The 23,104-nt window shown below is 40.3% G+C and overlaps 1 protein-coding gene across 7 annotated transcripts in view; it reads right to left on the bottom strand.

Moving 5' to 3' along the window:
- Tnfrsf19 (TNF receptor superfamily member 19) overlaps positions 1 to 23,104 on the bottom strand; it is an 89,538-nt gene that overhangs the window by 4,338 nt on the left and 62,096 nt on the right. For 5 of the 7 annotated variants that reach the window (XM_021236356.2, XM_021236358.2, XM_021236357.2 and 2 more), the window contains exons 6-9: positions 5,479 to 5,643; positions 4,607 to 4,732; positions 4,405 to 4,507; positions 3,411 to 3,810 (exon numbers count right to left, since the gene is read on the bottom strand). In XM_021236356.2, coding sequence (XP_021092015.1) covers positions 3,411 to 3,810; positions 4,405 to 4,507; positions 4,607 to 4,732; positions 5,479 to 5,643 — 794 coding nt within the window. The remainder of the gene's footprint in view (positions 1 to 3,410; positions 3,811 to 4,404; positions 4,508 to 4,606; positions 4,733 to 5,478; positions 5,644 to 23,104) is intronic. The other 2 variants (XM_087199445.1, XM_087199446.1) reach the window with 2 other exon arrangements.

Genomic DNA, 23,104 nt, shown 5'->3' with positions numbered 1-23,104 from the left:
TTTTCTCTGAACAGGCTGCCTTCATTCTCCCAAATATCACCACAAATAGTGCCGCAGAGACCTCAGCTCTGCCCCTACTGGTAAGATATGTAGAGGTAAAATTTGATTATATTCAGTTATGCAGACTAAAGAAGGGTCTCACAGCTATTTGCTTCATCCTGGACTGTAACTATCACAATCGGATTCTGGGTGGTCTTGAGCCAACCACAGGAAAGTTTGGTGTAAAAGTAGTTTTTGGAAACAAACACATCACGCATTCAAAATCATGGCCTTACACCAAGTAAAGACAAGTGCCATTTTGGGTATAGCTGTCCCTTATAATTCCCAAACAGAAATACAACATCCTGAATTCTGAATGAGCCCTTGTCACAGTTAAACCTGGATTCAAGGAATGGATAGAATTAATGAGAAGCCCTTGTTGCTGAGGTCTAATTCTTTATAAGAAGTAAATGTGCTCTCTACCTTGAAAATGAGTCTGTTAGGGGGAAATATAAATTGCTTTTTAGAGTTTAGTAGTCTGAAATACCAAAAACTAGTTAAGTTAAGCACTTGGCTGACCCTTGAAATAAAGAAAAGGCCCAAGCTCCCAGAGGTTTGGAGCTGTTACTGCCTCCTACTTTCCTTTGAAGATTAAGGTTCATTTATTACATTTTACAGGTTCAGTAGATCCAATGAAGAGAGAGTGCTTTTCAGAATCTGGGAAAGATTATCTCTGAAAATGGGCTCAGGGTTGGGGATGTAGCTCAGTGGTAGAGCACTCATGAGGTCCTGGGTTCCAACCCCAGGAACACACACATACACACACACACACACACACACACACACACACGACTCAAAAAAGTACTTAGTGTTTTTCACTGTAAGGGAAAAATTGAAATGGTTTACAGTTTAACAATTCCCTTTCCAGATTCAGAATTTGAACCTTAAATTTACTTGAATCACCTAATAATTATATGATAACACATCTTGAAAAGTTAATTAAACTGTCAATAAATTATATTGTGCAAACTGAATTCAACATTTTCTCATTAGATGCATTTTAAATGTAATTACAACTTTTTTTCATAATGATTTGTGTTGAAAATATCTTTACATAGATCATGACAATTATTATAGGTTGTCTTTGAAGAGGAATTAATATGTCATATAATGCCAATCTTAGGTACTAAATCCCTATAATAATACAAACAGATAAAGGTGGACAAAGAGCTAGTGCTGATATGTTTTGCTGTTCGGATATTTCACCCCTTCATCTCAGCAATTTATATCACACACTTAGGGACAAGCTGCAAATCTGAGGTGAACAGTAATTCTCTTTCCTGACAAAATTCTGAAAAGCTGTCGCTCGTCATCTGGTAACACAATCACCTTTGTTACTCAGACTTTCCCTGACAATGGATGTACCGAGGATGCAGCAGGTCCGGATGAAGCTGACTCACTTCGGGGAGCTGGAAAGGCATTCGGTTCCTTGGCTGCTGAAGGGGTGGACTCCTGTGCCCTCTTTCCAGCACGCTCTTGGCTGGTACACAGGAACCGTCACCTGCTTGTGGGTGCCGGGCCTTCCTGGCCCCTAAGTTTTGTGAGGCACAGTCCGTTCTTGAGACTTACACCTAGCTGGGAAAATTCCTAAGTTTTTTCTTACTTGTGATCATGAAAATTATACATTATTATACAAAATTAGAATGCCTCAAAAGGATAAAATCAGTAAACAATCTTTCTTAGCCACAAGCAGAACTCAGATGTATGTAGTTTAAGTTTTTTACCCTGCCCAATTAGTTTTACTTCCCTTCATTTACCTCTTTGTATTTCCCCCATTTTGAGACCAAAACCAGTTTTTCTTTTCCTCCAAAGCCAACAAAGGTTTTTTTTTTCTGTAGAGTTTTCTATGAATCCTATAGAAAATTTCTTTGTAGTTAAAGAAAGGATGGCAGATTTGGATCAACATGTAACCCAGGTACTGACTATAAAAAGTCGACCTCTGCATCACCCCAAAGTGTGACTTTGGCCTGTTTGTGATATACTACAGTGGACCCTTGACTTATGAACTCAATTCGTTCGTGAGGACTGGTTGTAATTCAAGTCGGTCAATTGAAGGCTCAGACTCCTCTACACAGCCTTCAAAGTCTCTCTCCTGTATAATTTTAGGCCACACTTTCCTCCAGGCAGCTCTCAGTGTCCTTGGAGAAACACTGGCCCAGGGTTTCTCAGTTAACCCCACACAGGAAAGGACGTGGTAATGCTCCTTCCAGAGCTCATTAAGGATTAAATCTGTATGAGATCATCTGGAAGCACAAGTGGCTGGCATTCAGGTCGTAACTTTGGTCATAAATTAAAACTAAAATTCTGGTCGTAACCCACGTTGTTTGTATGTCCGGCTGGTCGTAACTCAGGGGTCCACTGTAATTGGGTGAGGCCACAGTCTGAGCATGCACAGGGTGTTTTCAGAGCTTGCTCATCATCTGGGGTCCGGACACAGGGCAGGAAGGCCCGAGCAGTCACAGCCATGCTGTCTGTGCAGGGCAAGGTCTTGCGGGCCCTGGGTGCTGATCCTACACATGCGACTCTGCCCTTTTCTTCTCAAGGCTGACCTCACTGCAGAACTTACACTAACAGCATATACACTTTGATTTACGGAACTGCTCCCAAGCACTTACACTGAATTCAGCAAAGGCCACATCCTCACTGGAGAGAAAACAGAGGCAATACCGGGTCCTGCCTGTCTCCAGCTTTGACAGGAAGCCCCCCTCTCTCTGCACCCCCCACCTTCCCGATCTTACCCTACTCCACCCAATTTTCAACTCTCCTTTCTGGGAGGATCTTGGGATGGATTTGGTCCCAGATCACAACTACCAATTTCCAACCAAATTGATCAATCAGTCAAAGCAGATCATTCCAGAAAAGAACAGTACAAGAGGAAAGAGGGAAAGGAGAGGCTTTAGGAGACCTAAATTCTGATTAACTTGACAGTGGATGAAGTTTTGGGCATAAGAATATTACACACAAAAAAAGATCAGGATTATTTTTAAGATGCTCCTATATCTAACTCATGTCTCTCAATCAGGGAAGGGGACTACACCAAGTAGTCACACTTACAGAGAAGAACGGAAGAATGCAGCCAACTTTTAGGGCCTTTTAGATTAGCTCTGTTAGTTTAAAAAAATCTTAAAATTTATATTACAACATATTTTTCTAACGAGTGCAAGTGAAAAAGCCTCCCCCCCACCCCCCCGCCCCTCACCCTGCTTTGTGGTGGTGGGGACAGAAGCCCGGGCTTTGCATGCTAGTCAAGCACTCTACCACGGAGCTTCACCCCAGCCACATTCCCTAAATTCACAGTGGGATCAGAGCTCCAGTCCCCTGAGTACCAGAAGTCAGTGCATTGCTTGTGCTGAAGTGAGGCTTGGCCTTACCTGGAGGGATATGGCTAGGCCCACAGGCTCACTGCCCTCTGGATCCAGCTGGCTTCTAGTAGGCAGTGCATCCTGAACCAGTGTAGGCTCTGTCACTGTGCTGCTGTGTCTAAGTAAGTCAGCAGTGTCTGTGAAGTCTGCAGAGAGAGCTTGAACTGAAACAGCTCCACAGACCAAATCCTGACTACTGTTTGAATCCAAAGATGTTGAGCTTTCGTTTTCTGGATCGAGAGAATGAACCTCTTCTCCAGTGAGTTCAGGATAAGAGTCACAAAAAGAGATGTCATCACCACCCGTGGGATTTTGCATCAGAGGACAGGCGTCGGAAAACTTGCCACAGACGGAGCGTGACAGGGATGCAAAGAACATCGGCATCGTCTCCCCGACTGGAGCTGCGTTTCTGAGCACACGTTCAAAGAGTGTTTTATTCTACAGTGAGAAATAACCCTACTCCCAAGCAGCACTTCAGCTACAATTTTAAGTCTTCTACAGGAAATAGCAATTTGTGAAGTCAGAATTCTAGTGGTTCCTGCAGTTATAAACTTGCCTCAATATGGTGAGTCCAATTACTACATTTGCTGTAAGACTGACTTCTATACTTATTTCTCATTAATATTCTTCATCCAATGTCTGACCCATGGACACCTCCAGTTTCTTAGGCCTTAGCTGAGCTTTTTTCATTGTTGTTCTAAAATGTGAGAATAGTATGTCACCAGTACATGTATGTTAAACACTATTTACAGATGACAGAGGTGTCATGGATGTAAGACAAAATCAGTGGAAAGAAAAGTATAAAGAATGTCGCACTGGATGTCCATGTCCTTGAGAGACCCATCTAATTCTTGCTCCCAGAACTGCCCCCATCCAACATATAGAATATCATGAATGATACTTAAAAAGAGGTGTCCCCGTAGTTTCACATGAAAATTGGTATCTGAGTACAAGGAGATGCAGAAGGGAGGAGATGAAATTGTGAGTAGAAGTGCCCAGTTACCTCTCCTGAAGGGTGGCCACAGAATGCACCCCACAGCCCAGCACCGTCCGGTCAGTGCCACAGGTCCCCTCACAGCACAAGGACGGGATCAGATGGACGGGCCCTGTGGAGCCAGCAGAGTGTGAGGCCCAGTGCTCTTCTTCGGGAACTTTCTCCTTAATGCCAGTTTGAAACTGCTCTTCTGGGAAGGGTGGCTACTTACCGTAGGCCTGGGCCAAGTCCTGGTAGCACTGGCAACATGCCCTGTGAGCATATTCGCTGAGGTGGGGTCTGTCAAAGCACGACAGCTCAGAGCCATTGTACTGGATGTCCTGTGATCTCAGAGACCCTGGAGGAGAGGTAAGAGTCCTGTCAGGGCACCCGATTTCCTGTCTAAGGCGCCCACATTGACACCATAAGGCAGCCTGGGCCTAGTCTAGCTTTTCCTTTTTTAAACAAAAAGTCAGCCATCATTATAAGTTTTGGTTATAGATGTTCCTTGAGTTACAGGAGAATTGCGTCCCACTAAACGTGTAGTAGGTCACAGGTATCGCTTTTAATCTGCCTAACCCAGGGAACAGCCCTGCTTCCCTTCAACGTGCTCACAACTTCCTATGAGGCGGCAGCTGGGCAAAATTGCCCAACACAAAGCCTATTTTATAACACCCTGTTGGAAATCTCACGTAATTTTTGGAAAACTGTGCTGCAAATGAGAACCAGAGTGGCTGTATGAAGTTTTATTCAAATAAGCATGAAGTGAAAGATTGTTCAGCTGAACCTCGGTAAGTTGGGCACTGGCTGAAATTCTCCTTGTTGGAGGCCCAAATGGGAAATAATGGTTAAGAAAGCCCTGAATGCAGGGTATTTTATTACCAGAGCTTAGAATGATTTTTATTTTTGCCTTGTGGCAAGGGGAGGTTACAGCCTCGTCCATGTCCCCATGCAGCCTGCCTTCTCTAGTGAGGTGTTTCCGTGGCCTCTACTCTTGCACAGCTGCTGATACCTGTCCAAGTCTCCCATCAAACACTTGAATGATGATAATAATAAGTGCACTTCACCCAAACCAGGAGAAACTAAGTGGAACTGGAAACTCACAGCTGGGTTTTTTCTCCATGAACTGTCTCTTACAGTAGATGACGCAGAGGATGAGGAGGGCCAGCAGCACGGTAGCCAGAGCACTGCAGATGACTGCAGCCAGGGCTGTGTCCCGAGGGCTGGAGGCTGTGGATGCGATCTTCACAAGGTTGACCTTGCTGGTACCTAGAAACCACAGGAATGGGATCAGCATGGGCCGAATGACCCGGGATATGCAGTGCGAACACCAGCATCCACAGGCCTCTAGCAACAGCCTTCATGGGATGGAGATAAAACCAAGGTGGGAGATTAGAACATGCCCAAACATGCCTTCCTCTTAGAAGATTTTTTTAACATCACATCTCTGTCCTGCACCCCAAAATATGTTGGCAGTATCTCCCCTAAACTTCCACAGTGACACAGATACACAGCGCTCAAGTCATTTTGCTGCAGAAATCTGCCTTTAGTCCTCTAGATGAGAAAGCAGGGCTCTGTGATCTTGACCTTTGTGTCCCCACACCTTGGCAGTGTTGGGCGCAAAGTAGTTTTGGGGTGAAGGAAATTATCCCCCCATCCTCTGAAGACTCACATGACAATAGACTAAGAGGAGGAAACAGGCACATTCATTCATTTATTCATTTTCTATATCCTTTTATTGGTACATTTTAGGTACACAATATAATGACATTCATCATTGGAAATTTGCACCTTTACATAGTCTCTCTTGGTTCTTATTTTTCCCCCTCCCCCTGCCCTCCCTTCAACCCCTCCATCCCTCCCTATTTACGGAGACTTTGTTTCCATTTTTCCATTTTCTCATATTAATTCCATTCCCTTCTTTCTTTTCCCCTACCCCTCCCACTTCCCCTTCCCCTTTGACCCTTTTCTTCCTATTTCACATTATCTATTGCACCTTTTAGTCCTTATTTACACTTTCAGTTTCTCACAGTGGAGAAACTATTTGGTATTTACACATGTGTGTCCTATTTATTTCACTTAAGAGTATCACCTCACTGTGCATCCATTTAGCAATAAATGTCTCTAATTTCTCATTTTTGATGGCTGAGTAATAATCCATTTTATTAAAAAACCACATTTTCTTTATCCAGTCTCCAGTTGATGGGTATTTGGGTTGTTTCCAAGTTTTAGCTATTACAAATTGTGCTGCTGTGAACATGGGTGCACATATATCACTGCGGTATGATTCTTTTAATTCTTCGGGGCAGATCCCCAGCAGGGGTCAAATGGGACTTCCAGTCCTAGTTCTTTGAGGTATCTCCACACTGATTTCCACAGTGGTTGCACCAGTCTACACTCCCACCAGCAGTGGAGCAGGGTTCCTCTTTCCCCAGGCACATTTATTTTTGCACATGGGGGCAAGTGCCCAATAACCCTACTGGTTCAGACGCTTATGTGCCTTTCTCCATCGGGAAGAGGGAGATGGGGATATCGGACACTGTGTGGGGGGGCACTGTGGTAAATGATTATTAGGGGTAGGCCAGGAACTGAATGGGATCAAAAAGCAGAACAATTCTCTTGACAAAGACTATCCAGGCATAGGGACGTTTCTCAGTCTCCATTTCTGCAACAGGAGTTTAATCTTTTCTGCTTAATAAAATCTCGGGCAGGGGATCTAAGTTCATTGTGCTCCCAAGGTGGATGGGTCTGTAAGTGGATAAGGGAACTTCAGAGAAGAGCTGTCCTATCCTAACACAGGATGACTCCTAGGTGCCTGAAAGTTAAAATAATCAGCATGCCAGGGTGCTGCATTTTGGGGGCCATTTTCTGGGCTCCCTCAGTAGGCATTTAATATTTCTTATTTCCTTGGAATTGGGCTCTTTTTAGGAAGATGTAACAAATATACTCACCTGTAACAGTAAATTGTCCAGAAACATTTTTAAAAGGCAAAATTAATTTTATATTTTACTTGACCAATATCTCTTAGCATTTCAACATGTATTCAACAAAAATTGTTACTGACATCTTTTGAATTCTTTATTTTCTACAAAAATCTCAAAATCTGGTGATTTTACGAGGCAGCCCGTCTCACTGCAAGGGCTCGGTAGGCATGTGTGGCTGATGGCCACCACCCGAGCCACACCTGTGCAGCATGGCACCTAAGGGCATGCAGCTTGTCATCCAGTGCCTTTCCTCATCCCAGCCACACATCCCCCAATCAACAAGGCTGGTCTCCACTGGATGGCACGAGTTAGAACTGCAGAGAAACATGAGGGTTGACATTATTGAATTATGAAAGCAGGACAGCTGGAACTATCATTTTGGGGTATGAGTCCTGGTATTTTCAGTCTCAACAATTCTGGGCCACACAGATAAAAGTTTCCTCACATGAGCTGCATGCCTTAGGCTTGGATGAATGGGTGTCATAATTCAATCATACATTTTAAAGGACATTTATTTGTAACCATGTTTAATATTCATTTTTGTGGGGCTGGAAAATTGAACCCAGGGCCTTTGCACAAGCTCTATCCCTAGGAAACCCACCAGACTGATCTTGAACCTGTGATCCCCCTGCCTCAGCCTCCTGGAGTGCTGGGATTATAGGTATGTGCCACCAACCTGGATCATAAAATATTCTTAATCACTTATAACAGTATAGAAATACTATAATAATCAAATAAAACATACTAAATGCTCATCATACAGCAAGTTAAATAAATCACACCCCTGACCTGATAGAGATTAAATCTAAATTTCAAACGGCTTTTATCAGTGGACAGAGTCACAAAAGGATGTGTGGACACAGGGCCAGTTGTACAAACACTGACAAATAAATAACTGAGTAGAAACTTACGTCCCGTGCAAGTTAAAATACCAAGTCACATTGAAGGGAAAGTGACTCAGAAATGGAAGCGCTGTGTCTTCAGGCAAAAAGATGAAGTTGTGGAAAGCCATCATCCCATCATAGTTGTGCACTTCAGAGTGAGGACAGGTCCCTTAGCTTAAACTGCTGGTCAGATAACTCAATCCTGCACAGCAACAGCTGCCGTCAAAATGAGGCACAAGGCATGATGTGAGCAGATCGCAAAGTTCTTACACTCTAACTGTTAAGGTCATCCACTGGTCAGCATTGGCTATTCAGAAAAATCCTTGCAAGAATAGAGATTTCAGGTAAAGCAGTACCCTTTGAAAGTTCTTTAAGTCTTCACTCTTCAAAATCCTTCCAGAATATATTAGTCAACTCGTCTTAACACAAAAGGCATTGCTTCTAACTTACAAATGGGTTAAAATGTCCTCAAAGTGGGGATTTCATTTTTAATTTGGTAGTTTACAACTCAGTATTTATTTTCTCAAAATAGAAAAGTCTTAATAGCACACATCTTTCCAACATAGGCCACTAATACTGTAGTTTCAATAAAATCAAGTTGCCATAATCTCAGTTAAAAAAACCCCAAAACACACCAATATCTCCTTTCTCTATTGATTGTTCCAGGCAGTGGCATCTAAAGAAGAACAAGAAAAACACATGGGTTTTATATCTCAGTTCTTGACCTCTAGATAAGAAAATCCCCTTGGTTAATTCCAGTACTCTCCAAGAGTCCTCCTATGAGGCTGATGGTCTTGAAAGCCACATTGTTTATGTGTAAGAGCAAACCATTTTTTTCACTGGAAATGGGCTGGTTCACCCTTTCCAGTTTTGTAGCTTTAACTGCCGTATGTAATGATACAGATGAAAATATGGAGGCTGTGTGGACAAGGCTGAGAGCATACGAGTTTTAGGATAGCTCTAAAAACTCATTCATATAAGTTCCTGGTTTAAAAAGCCCATTTTCTTATAATTCTATCTGATTTGAGCAATGAAAAAAAGGGTAAGAGGGGAGGTTTGTATTAGACAGGTGAAGTGGCTTCCGTGCTGTTGCATTTTGGCTAAGCGAGATACTCCTGAGAGCTCTTCAGGAAAGGGCTTTTCTACTACAAACTAGAAAGTATTATCTCGCTGACCTGGGGTTATGGCAATGTATTGACATTGAAGACTCATTCCATCCCTATGCACTGCCTAAATTCCCTACGTATAGCTTACAAAGCATATGGAATTTTCACAATAAATCTTGCACACAACTCCCTAGCATTCTGAAGAAGCAGAGATAAGGACATTCACATTCTTTGGAAACTTCTCACTTTTCCTGAATACAAAGGCATCGCTTAGTCAAGTTATCAGATTCCACCGTACCCTTAGCACTGCCCTTCCAAGTGACACTGTTTTCTTAGCTTAAATTTTATAGACATCATATGACATATATACATGGGAATGATTTTATACTATACATGTCCATAGGAGTTCCACATTGCTGAGCAATCATGCACTGAGTGTTTGAGATGAAAATGACACCCTACAAGGCATTAGATAAGCTGAAGGAACCAGGAGAGACAACAGAAGTCACCAGCAAAATTTAACAGGTGTTTTTCCAAAATCCAAGCTGACCCTCTGTGGAGTATAAGCAAGGTACAAACCTGGATCTCACTCCTAAAGGAGCTCCTGAATGTAGCTAAAGCAACATGGGAAACATATATGTTACAGAGAGTTGTCTCACTGGGTAAAGACAAGAGGAACATCCGAGGTGCTGCTAATCAGGAACCCATCTGCATGCCAGGGTGGCGACAGGAGAGGAATACTCACGTCCATGGCTGTGTGCACTTTCACACGCCTGTACTTTGGTAACACACTTCAGTGATTTCATCCTCCTAACTAGATAAGGTTGTAACTGTTCACTGATGATCTCCATTTGACTCATAAGTAGACATGAGCTGGAATCACCTGCTCAAGGTTACACAGCAGAGTGAGATCACTTCAGAGCTGGAATCAGGCCTCTAACCTGATCCAGTAGATTGTATTGCTCCATGGATGTGTGTAGCTTCTGAGAGAGTAAAACACTATGCCAAGTACTTATGAGCAAAAGGTAGCTCATGTCTGTTTACATAAAGACCATGATTGCCTCTATAGAGAGAAACAGCCAGGCCACAGAGCCATCCTAGGACTGTGCCGGGGCAAACTGTTCAGGTAGGCAGGGCAGCTGGTCCCTCATGAGCCCACAGGAGGGCTCAGTGCCTCAGACTCACAGGGAACCTTGACTGGCTGTGGCAGCTGGACACACTGAGCAATGCCTGGGTGTCACTGGTGCCAGAAGAGAGAGTATTCTTGGGCAGACAGGAGGGGGCGTGAGTCTGGAAGGGATCAGTCAGAAAGAGAAATGGAAAAGGATGTGCAAAGATGGTTTCTGGAAGGGCATGGCCACCTCCCACCCTTGCCAAGCTTTCCAAGCTCTATATTCTGTTTTCCATTGATTGCACCACGTGTTTAACCTCTCCAACTTCCTAGGACCTGATGTTTAAAAACTTGCCAAACAAAAGATCCTTCTTCACAGAGAATATTCTTACAAAGGGCTCCATTCAGACAGGCCAGGCTAAGAAAGGAAAAAAATATTCCCCAAAGTCTGGCTTTTGCCACTTTCTACCCTGGCTGTGAACCAGACTTTCACTTCTCTGAGTCTCAGTTTTTCTCCCAAAGAAGATGAAACAGTGGCTCAAAGACACAAAGGTCCCTGATGGGGTGAAGGCCAAGCTTTCCCCTCAGGGTGAGTTCACTGGGAACCAGCGGCCACTTGGTTGACCCGCTGTCAGCTCTGGAAACGTCGTGACTGACTGTTCTCTCCCAGCCGGTGGTATCTCCCGACAGAAAGGAGCATGGCCTCATGCTAATGACTAAGATTGAGCAGGATGCCGTATTTTTCCTTCTCTGTGATTCCTGCTTCCAATGTGCACTGCTTTCCTGAGTCGGGAATCATCCATCTGACAGCCTACTGGCCACCTCCACTTGAGTGAGCCATGTCCTAAATTTGACAGGTCCAAAAAACGAGCTGTTCATCACCACCATGGCCACCTCCCCTCACAAAACTGCTGCTCCTCTGCTGAATTGTAGCTACCTCTCATTGCCACTAATCTCCAACCCTCTTCCTGCAGGACTGCGGCAGGGATCACCCCCTCAGCTGTGCTAGGCCCTTTCTCAGATGTCACCTTCTGGATGAGGCTTCTCTACTAAACTAAAGTTACAACCTCTCGCACTTCCTCCCCTTTTCTCTGCTTCCCTCTCCTCCATGGCACACGCTGCCACCTGACATTTCTATATACTACTTATTGGTTTGTGTTGTCATTCTCACCCCAGGTGGGAGGCACAGAACCCATTCTCCTACTGCAAGCTCACCCAGCTGGCTGTGGTTTGGCTGGCCCAGCAAGAGCCATGCTTTCCAGTCTGTGGGGAGAAGGGTACGACATGGGGGCACGTGGCTTGCCCGGACTTCCTTTTTGCTGTAAGTTGGATTCTGGGTGCAGCAGCCCATGGAGATCTGAGAGGTGAGGCAACAAGGCAGGACACCAGCCCCTGAGTACATCCAGGAGAGCTGCTCGCCATGCTGAGACTGCTCCACTGTCGCAACAGAGAAAGACTTCTGTTTTACTTAGGCCACAGTATTCTGGGGTCTCTTAATTACAGTAGCTCGTCCTTTACTCTAACCCACTTTATGTCCTAGCAAAACTGAGGTGCCACAGGGCAGGAACTTTTGTTGCTTTTGTTCACTACTGTGTTTATAATGCCTCTACAGGATCCTGGCACATATATGGTTGCCAATAAATAAATAATAGAATGAGTGAATGTTTATGAAAGAAACTGAAGCACCCTATATGGTCCAAAAAGTTTACTTAATAGGAACTGGTCCAAGTGATCAGAAAAGACTATGCCAATGCTGTGTGGCCCCACCCCGGCAATGAAGCTATTGATAGTGTATCTGGGAACAGCCTGGAGCAAAGGACAGTTCTGTTTTCATGCATAGCTCATGTCATATTAGCTGACTATGGACAAAGAGCAACGGCTGCTTGGATCGATCAGTTCATGAGCCATGAAGATTAGGGACTGCCTCCTTAGAATGACTATCAAACAAAAACTTAGGCTTCTCTAGGCAAGTTTAATTAGAGCTCCATAGATTCATCACAAAGTGATCTTACTTCAGTCATTAGCTGCCAAAGGTAATCTTAATGAGCAACACTTATAAAATGATGGCTAACTTACCACGAGGGCCCAAAGAAGCTAAAAAAGGGAGGACATTTGGGAGGTCAGCCGCTTACATTTATAGATATTTTCTTATGTCAAATGATGATTAGGTGATTAGGTCTAGATTTGAGCCCAGGTTTTAGAGTCTGACTCTAACACTTATACTCTTTTTTCTTTTTAAATTATACTATATTCTTTACAACCGTTTGTATTATTGGCTCAAATTTGTATAGGCAAGTAAATTCTCGTTAATCTGCTAGCATACACAACATGGTTCGACCTGATTTAAAACACAACAGTGGCTTCACAAATTTAACTGGTTTTATCTCTAAGATTAAAGAGGCTACTGAATTTTATTACAGTGAAATACAACATATGACTTTTAAACTTTATTTCTAAAATGTTATTTTTAAAGTCTATATGGTATAATTACATGAGCGTTCAATAAATATAGTAGGAAAGAACAAATCATAGACTAAACTTTCTTTTGGGGTTTCCACTTCTGAGGTTTAACTAATGCCTGCTTTTTCACCAGAGCATTTAGCACAGGAAAACAATACATCTGGTTCCCTGCTGCGTAACATGTCACTTTGGAAACTCCAACCTAATCAGAAATGCAGGCATTTTTTATTTGTTGATGACTACGTTTTGGCACATGCAATTCAATTAACAGTTCTGGAATATAAGCATATAATTTAGACATTTAAAAATATTTCTCGGTAAAATATTTTATCTTTGACTTTAAACTATAATTCAATAAGCCATTGCTTTTTGTACTCTTCCACAACCACCAACAAAAGCCCAAATTGAATAAGAATTTAACAAAATCAAAGCCCGATGACATATCTATTTCTAGCCATACGCTTTAATAAAAAGAATTATTAACAAAGAGCTCTTTGCCATCTTAACTGAGGCAAGGACATAGTTCTGGTGTAGGCTTTATCTTGTTAATCTAAACTGGTTAAATGAAAATATCTATGGTAACATTCAACATATGAATTCCAGATGCACCACAAAAGAGTCTGCCAATAACAAAACAGTTGGATTTTGTATTCAGTTTATACCAAGCACTCTAACACTGGATAAATGTAAAAGAGTAAGTCTTCAGCACTTAGGTTTTCTTCATTTCAGACTTGGATCTTAATGTTTTCTTTCTCAATAACTGATAGAAATATTATTTCAAAATGAGATTTTTCTGGGTTTTCTTCCATCTATATCTATATATCTCTTTTTAAAAACTTGACTAATTTTCTTATTGTGATAAAATATGCATAAGATTTACCATTAGAGACATTGAGTGGATTCACAGTATTGTACAACCATCAAACTTGATCCCAGAACATTTTCACCAGGCCCCAGAAAAGACCACAAAGTTCTATGCAGCCTGTCCGCTGCTCCATCTTCTTTCCCCCGGAAAGCATTAATTTGTCTCTGTGGATTTGCCTATTCTGCAGATTTCATATAAGTGGAATCATATAATACTATGTGGCTTTTTTCGTCTGGCTTCTACCACTTAGCACAGTGTTTTCAACGTTCATCCATTGCGTAGAATGCATCAGAACTTCATTTCTTCTGAATACTATTCTATTATAAAGATATGTTACATTTTGTTTATCCATTTTCAGATGATAGATATTTGATTTCCCCCCACATTTTGGTTATTGTGAAGAATGTTACCATGGACATTCATGTACAACCTTTTTTCTATATATTTAAAAACTTTCCACAAAGATACCTTCTAATTGTTCTACTTCTATCAAAAGATTTGTCATTGCGATTACATTAAAGCATAAGGTAATTAATAAGCCAGTCAAAAATAGTTCCAAGCAAGAGCCAGGAGAAGAGGTGAAGGAGATGATGCCAGAGGATCTAGGCAGGGTCAGTTCATGTAGGGATTTACAAACCGCAGTGGAGATTGATTCCATCCTGAGAATTACAGGAAGTATGAGACATCAGAGCAGACGTTCTTCTCAAGTGCACATGGAAGGAACATTCTCCAGGACAGACCATATGAAAAGTCACAAAATAAGTTTCAATAAGTCTGACAAGATTGAAACATACAAAGTACCTTTTCCAATCACAGTGGAATAAAACCAGAAATCAGGAAGAGAAAGAAAATTGGAAAATTTACAAATATTTGGAAATCAAACGACACCCTCCTAAATAACCAATGGGTCAAATAAAAACATCAGAAAAGAAATTGGAAAATACTTTGAGATGAATGAAAATTAGAACACAATATGCTAAAACTTCGGAGATATAGCAAAAGCAATCATTTCTTAGCAAGAAATTTACAGCAGCAAATGCTTACACTGAAAAGGAAGATCTAAAGTTAATAACCTAGTTTTCTACTTTAAAACACTAGGCAAAATGAGAAAACTAAACCAAAAAAATAGCAGATGGTAGGAAATAAACATTAGAGGAGAGATTAATGAAATAGAAAAATAGAAAAAATAATAGAATCAATCAAACCAAAAGTTGGTTCTTTGAAAAAATTAACAAAAACAAGAAAACCTTGACTAGGAAAACAGAGAAGGCTCAAATGACTAAAATCAGAAATGCAAGAGAGAATATAACTACTCATGATTTATGAGAACACTATGAGCGACTCTATGTCAACAAATTATATGAAATGGACAAATTCCTAGAAACGTATGAACTAACAAAAATGACATAAGAAGTAGTAGAAAAGCTAAGGAATAGAGAGGTTCACTGGTGAATTCTACCAAATGTTTGAAGAACAGTTAAAACCAATCCTTCTGAAATTTTTCTCAAAAAAGTGCAGAAAGAACATCTCTTAAATCATTCTACAAGGTCAGCATTACCTTATACCAATGTCAGGCAAAAACATGACAAGGGAAAAGATATCTAAAGATCAAAATCCCTTATAAAAATAGAGGCAAAAATCCTTCACAAACCAAGTGTAGCAGCATATTAAAGGATTATACCCATGACCGAGAGGGACTTAATAGTGGTTAACCCTATAAAAATCAATCAATAGGGCCGGAGATTTAGCTCAGTGGTTCCGCTGCCTGGCTCACAAGCACAAGGTCCTGAGTTTCATCACCAGTACCAAAAAAAAAAAAAAAAAAAAAAAAAACAATCAATAAACTATATAATAATAAAATGAAAGAGAAACACTACATGATCATCTCAAATATGCTTAAAAACTCATTTGACAAAATCTAGCACTTTTTATGATAAAAATACTCAAACTAGAAAGAAAAGTGAGTTTCTCAGCATGACAGAAGCTGCATATGTAAAACTCAAAGGTAATATCATATTCATGGGTGAAAGCCTGAACATTTTCCCCTAAAGCCAAAAGGACAAGAGCGCCTTTTTTTTTTAACCATTTCTATCCACCACAGTACTAGAAATCCTATAGTCAAGCAAAAGAAATGAAAGTTTCCAAATTGGAAATGAAGAGTAAAACTATTTCTGTTTGCAGTTTATAGATCTGCAGATTATAGGTAGAAGACCTTAAGGATGTCACCAAAACCAAAATAAAACAAAACAATAAAACCTATTAGAAATAATAAGTTAATTCAACAAAGTTTCAGGATACAAAAAAACAAACAAGATCAGTGACATATTTATATACTAGCAATGAATCCAAAAAGAAAATAATTCTAACCTACAAAATCACCAAAAGACTAAAATACCTAGGAATCAATTTAAACTAAGAAGGTACAATACTTATATACTGGCAGCTATAAAACATTGTTAAAAGAAAATTTTAAAAGACCAAAATAAATGCAAAGACTTCCAGTGTTCATAGATTGGAAGACTTAATATTGTTCAGATACCAGCACTGCTCAGATTTAATGCAATCCCTATTAAATTCAATAGTGTTCTTTGCAGAGATGAAAGAACCCTTCCTAAAATTCTTATGGCATTTCCAGTAATCCTGAGGTAGCCAAAGCAATCTTTGAGAAACACTTCTGGAGGACAGGCCCTTCCTTGTGTTTACTACAAAAGGTACAGCAATTAAAAAAGTATTGACGAGAATAGAAAAGCTACATGGACTGTGAAACAGAAGAGACAGGACAGGAATAAACCCATACATTTATGGTCAAATGCATTTTGACAAAAGAGTTGTCAAAATGGTGTCAGGAAAACTGGATATGCATCTGCAAAAGGATGAAAGTGGGTACTACCTCATACCACATTTAAAAATTAACAAAAATGGATCAGACACCTAAATTTAGGAGCTAGAAATAAAATCTTTAGATATAAGGGAAAACTCTTCATAAGCTTGGTTTGGAATGATTCCTAAATATATACCAAAAGGACAGGCAACAAAAGAAAAAATAGATACATTAGCTTTTAATAAAACTAAAATTTTTGTGCTTGAAAGAACACCATTAAAGATGTAGAGTAACAACCCACAGAATAGGAATGGAAGAAGTCATTTGTGTGTCACATACTGGTAAGGGTTTAATGCTCAGAATATTTATAAAGAATTCCTACAACTAAACAAGAAAACTACAGAAACAACCCAGTTAAAAATTGGCAAAATACTCAGGCATTTCTCCAAAGAAGTTATACAAATGGTGAATAAACATAGGAAAAAATGTTCAGCCATTATTCATTAGAGAAATTCAAAACCACAATAAATAGCACTATGAGATGACAATGATTAAAACAAAAGTGTTGATGGAGATGTAGAGAAACTGGCATTCTCATATACTGCTGGTGGAAATCCAAAATGGTGCTGTGTTGTCAGATAAGAGTTTAGGAGTTCCTAAAAAAATTAAACATAGTCATCATACGAGCCAACAATTTCATGCATAGGTATATCCTCCAAAGAATGGAAAATGGACTTAGAGAAATACCAGTAAAAATACTCATAGCACACAATAGCCAAAGGTAGAAGAAATCTAATTACTGCCAATCAACAGATGACCAGATAACCAAAATGTGGGATATACCTACAATGGAACACTATTCAGGCTTAAAAATGAAGGAAAACTTAATACATGCTACAACATGGGTACCCTTTCTGGACACTATGCTAAGAGAAATGACAGTCAAAAAAGCCTAAATATTTCATGATTCCACTTATATGAAACAGATAGAATAGGCAAATTCACACAGACAGGAAGTGGATTAGAAGATACCGAAGGTGGGCATGGGAGGACACTGAGTCACTCTGGGTACATTTTCTGTTTTGAGTGATAAACGTGTCATAAACCTAGGCTAGTAGTGAGGGGTGCACACCATTGTGAATGCATTTAATGCCATGGATTCCAAGGTGAAAAAAGGTTACTAGGAAGTGCCCAGAGGGTTCCAAGGGTGGAGAACAATGTGCTTTAGAAACCTGTACTTTAGAAAGATGCTGCCAGCAGAATGGAGCATAAGACAGGTACAGCAGGTGGGAGGGAGCTGCGCTGCTCCAGGTGGCCATGACAATGTTGAGGGTCAAGACCACAACCACGGAGAGGCTGTCCAGGGGCTCAACTGGAGCAATGTTGGCAGAGCCACTGGTACACCAATGGGCTGACGTGAGGCAGGTGCAGAGAATGGATAAAGAAAATGCGGTGTTTCTGCACAATGGAGTGCCACTCTGTCATAAAGAAGGACAGACTTGAGTCCTTTGTGGGACAATAGAAGCACCTTGTGACCATAATGTTAGGTGAAATAAATCAGACACACAAACTTAAATATCACTTGGTTTCTCTTCTATGAGAAACCGAAAGTATAAACAAATTCAAGAGCAAAATAAAAGACAGATAATAGGAAACAGGGAGATAGATCTTTTGTAAAAGGGAAGGAGACCAAGAGATGAAGGAAGGAAAGGGAATGAAGAAATAATTAAGATGTTTTATGTACATATGCCAACTCCCAGTGAGGAATGTTATCACTCCGCACCATAAACATGAATGAATACCAAGAAAAATGAACTTTAGAAAAGAACAATAGAATCAAGAGTAGCATGTTGGTTTGGGAGCCACCAAGTAAACTATGGTGCTGTTTATTAATTTGCAGATATGGTGACAATTTGAGTGACACTGGATTGGGTGGGGGTAGAGAAAGAGATAAGAAGTTTTGTTTGGAAATCCTGAGTTTGAGATACCTCTACTCATCTGTGCAGATGCATGAACCAGGCCTGGGAAGGTCCTGTAACTGAAGACACACATTTGAAAAGCAGGAATGCATAAATAACATCCAAAGCCAGAGGGCTGATAAAACCACCTACAGGTATAGCATAGATAAAATAACCCAGGACAGAACCCAGGTGTGCTTTGAAATTGGAAAATCAGATAGAAGAGAAGCCAGTGTTTAAGATAAGCAGAAAATAAACAGGTATCAAAGAAGTTTGAAAACACATTTCTAAAAAGAAGTAACTCAAAGCTTAATTGAATGAATTCTTCTGATTCTTAAATAACTGGAATGAATCAGGGTGTTTTATTTTAGAGATTTGTTACAGAAAGCAAATTGCAACTTTGTGGAAAACAGATTTACGATTTTATAAAAATCAGTGACCTTGCACACTGGGCTGCTTACAAATTAAATATTAATCTAATAAAATGAAACCAGAAGGTGCTTGGAAACATGGTGTCACAGAGTGAAACAAGAAGGGAAAAGCTCAGGAGAAATTTATAACAAACAGTAATCACAGTCCATCTGTACACAAGATTATTTAAAGTAAGAAAACATTACTTTTCAAATGAATGATAATGAAGAATTATCCAGAACTTTACATCTTTTTTCAAAGGAATTATTCTTCGTTTCTTTTGAAGTTCCCCCCAAATATGTGTATGCATGCTTCTGGCTTGTTTCTGCTCGTCTGCACCTGACGCCATTGAGCCCGTCTTCTGACATCTATTCCTAGACAAGCAGCCATGTGCATAAAGTAGAAGCAAGGTCATCCTGTGAGACCATGCTTGGAGGGCTGAGTTTCCAAATTAGCACCTGCTCCTGTTTCTACTGATTTTCCTTTCTGAACTGAACACACATCACAAACAGCACAGCCATGCGAGTGTTGTCCACCCTGTACTGAGCAAGCTTATAACATCTGTTCATAAACACAAAATCTGAGTTTGATTCTCTTTTTCAGTCCCTTGGTAGGCACTGCTGTAATCACTAGCCCTTTCATGCTTTCAGTGCAAGCGAACCAAGGCAAACCCCAGGGTGGCCCCACACTGTCTTTGTTCTACTGCTAACACCAATGACTCATCAATACACTTTTTTTTTTTGGTACTGGGGATTGAACTGCAGTCCTTGCGCTTTTGGGGCAGGTGGCAGAACCACTGAGCTCAATCCCCAGCCCTATCAATACACTTTTTTTTTGGTAGGGTGGGGGGGGGGGATCGAACTCGGGTCTTTGAGCTTGTTCACCAGGAGGCAAAACCACTGAGCTAAATCCCCGGCCCCTCAATACACTTTTAATATGAGCAGAGCCCATCCCTAAGAAGTGAAGTTTTGTATCCTTGTTTCTATTTGATTACATGCTAAGCTGTGTCTAAGGGCACAGCGCCAGTGTAAGTAATGTGAAAGGTAAAAGCTGACAGGATAGTCTGGCACAAAAGGAATCCACTGGATAGTGCAATGGCGCAATTAGCTCTTGACTGTGGCATGATGAAATGGGGTTATTTTTTTATTAAAGTTTTATTTCTGACTCACAAAAAGTAATTACACATATTATGGGATACAAGGGGATGTTCAAATACATTTTTTTAGTCAGCTTTTCATAGCTGTGACAAAATAAGTGAAAAAAACAACTTACAGGAAGAATCTTGTATTTTGGCTCATGGTTACAGAAGTTTCAGTCCATAGTCTGGTGGCTCCATTCTTTTGAGCTCTGGTGAGACAGAAACACCATGGCAAAAGAAGCAAAGCCGTTCACTTCATGGTATCCAGGAACCAGAGAGGAAGGGTCCAGAGACCAGACATAGCCCACAAAGGCATGTCCCCAGTGACCTCCTTCCTCTAGCTAGGACCTACCTTTTAGTACCATTCACCTAGGAGTGAATCCAGCTGTCTTCCTGAGTGTCTCTTAATCCAGTCAAGTTGACAGTCAATATTAACCATCACATACATTTGCACTGTATAATTACCAAGTCCGTTAACATATCCTTCCCCTCAAACACCTGTCCTTTCTTTGCAGTATTCTTTTGTCTAAGTATTTTATAAACTAAAAATAGAACTACCATATGATTCAGCAATCCCTTTACTGGGTAATGTATCTGAAGGAAAGGAAATAAGTGTGTTGAAGAGACATCTACACTCTATGTTCATTTAAGCACAACAGAAAGACATGGAATCATTCTAAGTGTTCAAGAGATGAATGGATAAAGAAACTGTGGTATTTATACATGAGGAAATATTATTCAGCCCAAATAAAGACAGAAATCCTGTCATTTGTGACAATGTGGATGAAGTTAGAAGACATTATGTTAAGTGAAATAAGTGAGGCACAAAAATTCAAGAACTGCATGATCTAACTCATGTAGAATCCAAAAAAGTTGCTGTCAAAGAAGTAGAGAATAGAAAGGTGGTCAGCAGAGGCTGGGCACGGGATAGAAGAAGAAAAGGGAGATGGTCCAAGGGAAGTGTTACACTTGGATCAGAGGAATAGTTCCAGGGTTCTGTTGCACACTGGGGTGACTACAGTAAGTAATAATAATAATAATAACAATAATAATAATAATAATAATATATTTTAGGTAGTTACTTCAAATGTTACAGAAGGGGAAGACATGACCCTAAAGGCCCCACAGAACTCACCATCAATCTTAATTTATTCATTTCCATTTTCCTCTGAGGCTCCAGCCCATCACTTGACAATCTGTATCACACATGCTGAAAGGAAACCACGATAAAACTACAAACCTTCCTTCTTCAGACTGGGAAATTATGTATATATCTGTTCTTAAGTCTAAAGCACATAATAGTGCTCTTCATTTATGTTTATTCTCAAGTTCTTCGAGTCATTTAAAAAGTTTCCTTTAGATTATTAATAACATTTACTCTCTGCCGCAAGAAATTTGTTTTTATTCTTTTATTGGTACATTTTAGGTATACAATATGTTTACATTGATCATTGGGTGCCTGTACCTGTACATGATGCATCTTAGTTCTTATTTTTTTCCCCATTGCCTGTGCGCCCTTCACCCCCTCCACCCTTCCCTATTTACATAAATTTTGTTTCCATTTTTATTTTCTTTTCTCATAACTTTTCCTTTCCCTTCTCCCCTTTCCCCTTGGCCTCCCACCACCCCTACGCCTTTGGACATTTTCCTATTTCAAATTATCAATTATTCATTTTAATCCTTATTTATACTTTCAGTTTCTCACACTAGAGAAACTATTCGGTATTTACATATGTGTGTGCTATTTATTTCACTTAAGAGTATGGCCTCAATATGCATCCATTTAGCTCTAAATGTCTCTAGTTTCTCGTTCTTTATGGCTGAGTAGTGCTCCATTTTATAAAAAAGCAACCCCACATCTTTTTTATCCAGTTTTCAGTTTGCCACAAGAAATATTAAAAAATATCTTTATAGCCAGTGTTCTAAGACAGTTTCTATTATCACATTTTTATCTTTTGAATTACAAGAGGAAAGGTCCAAATCTTATAATTACATGAATCAAAGCCATCGAATGCATCTTGGAAAGCTTTCATCAAAATATGTTGCTGATTTTACTATAATAGAAAAGGTATGTTATTAGAAAATAGATTTTTAAAAAAATAATAGCTGCTCACGCTATCAGTTCTTAGCCATGACTTTGTCTCTCCTCTTGAAAAATCTTAACTAAAGCCAGTGGCTTAAGATCACCTCTGAGTGGGGGAATAAGGTACACAACTGATCGCTCATAATTTAGTAATGACAACACTACTCTTAACCAAAGGGTTATAAAATGCACTATCAATGTTTTAATTCTAAAGAACAGTTGCTTTTAATTAGATCTACTGATGAAGTAGAAATGACAGTAATGACTTTCTAGATAAATTAATAAACATAACAAACTGAATTAGTAGATTCAGTGTAGTAAACATTTCACATGTGTGCGAACTCACATAAAAGCTGTGTTTATGACAACCTGATTTTACTATGTGAGAAGAAAACTAGCAGACACACATACTCTGAAGCCCCGAAACCGTGCTTTTGCTGCCACGCTGGTGGAAGCAGATGCTGCCAATGCTGGAAGTGTGGCTTGTAGATCAACTTGGGCACTTTGCTTCTGAGGGATCACAGATGAAATTTCCACAGGATTCGGAAGCCCAAATTACACGTGAATGAACACATCCCACTGCATCTCATAATTATGTACTACGATGTACCAATCAAAAATAAACAGGATTTACATGGAAATCCACTGGCCTGCATATGACACATGCACATGAGCAGGCCATCAGTCCTTTCCCCTTTTCCCTTCCCTCTTTACCTGGCTCCAGAACTTACCAAAATATGCTACACACTCTGATGGTGAAGAGTTTTGGAGTCAATAGTCTGGATTCAGATCTTGGCTTTGCCACTGACCAGCTGGGTTACCACTAGCATATGACAACCTCTTGCTTTTGTTTCCTTAGCAGTAAAACCAAGAATTATCACTACCTATCGTAGGATTTTGGTGAGAACC

This window comes from Heterocephalus glaber, unplaced genomic scaffold (assembly GCF_053883595.1).
Source record: "Heterocephalus glaber isolate CG9 unplaced genomic scaffold, H.glaber_assembly_v1.0 deba00001719, whole genome shotgun sequence".
Lineage (NCBI taxonomy): Eukaryota > Metazoa > Chordata > Mammalia > Rodentia > Bathyergidae > Heterocephalus > Heterocephalus glaber.
Note: the sequence above shows the minus strand (reverse complement) of the source record. Positions and strands in the feature narration are given on the sequence as shown.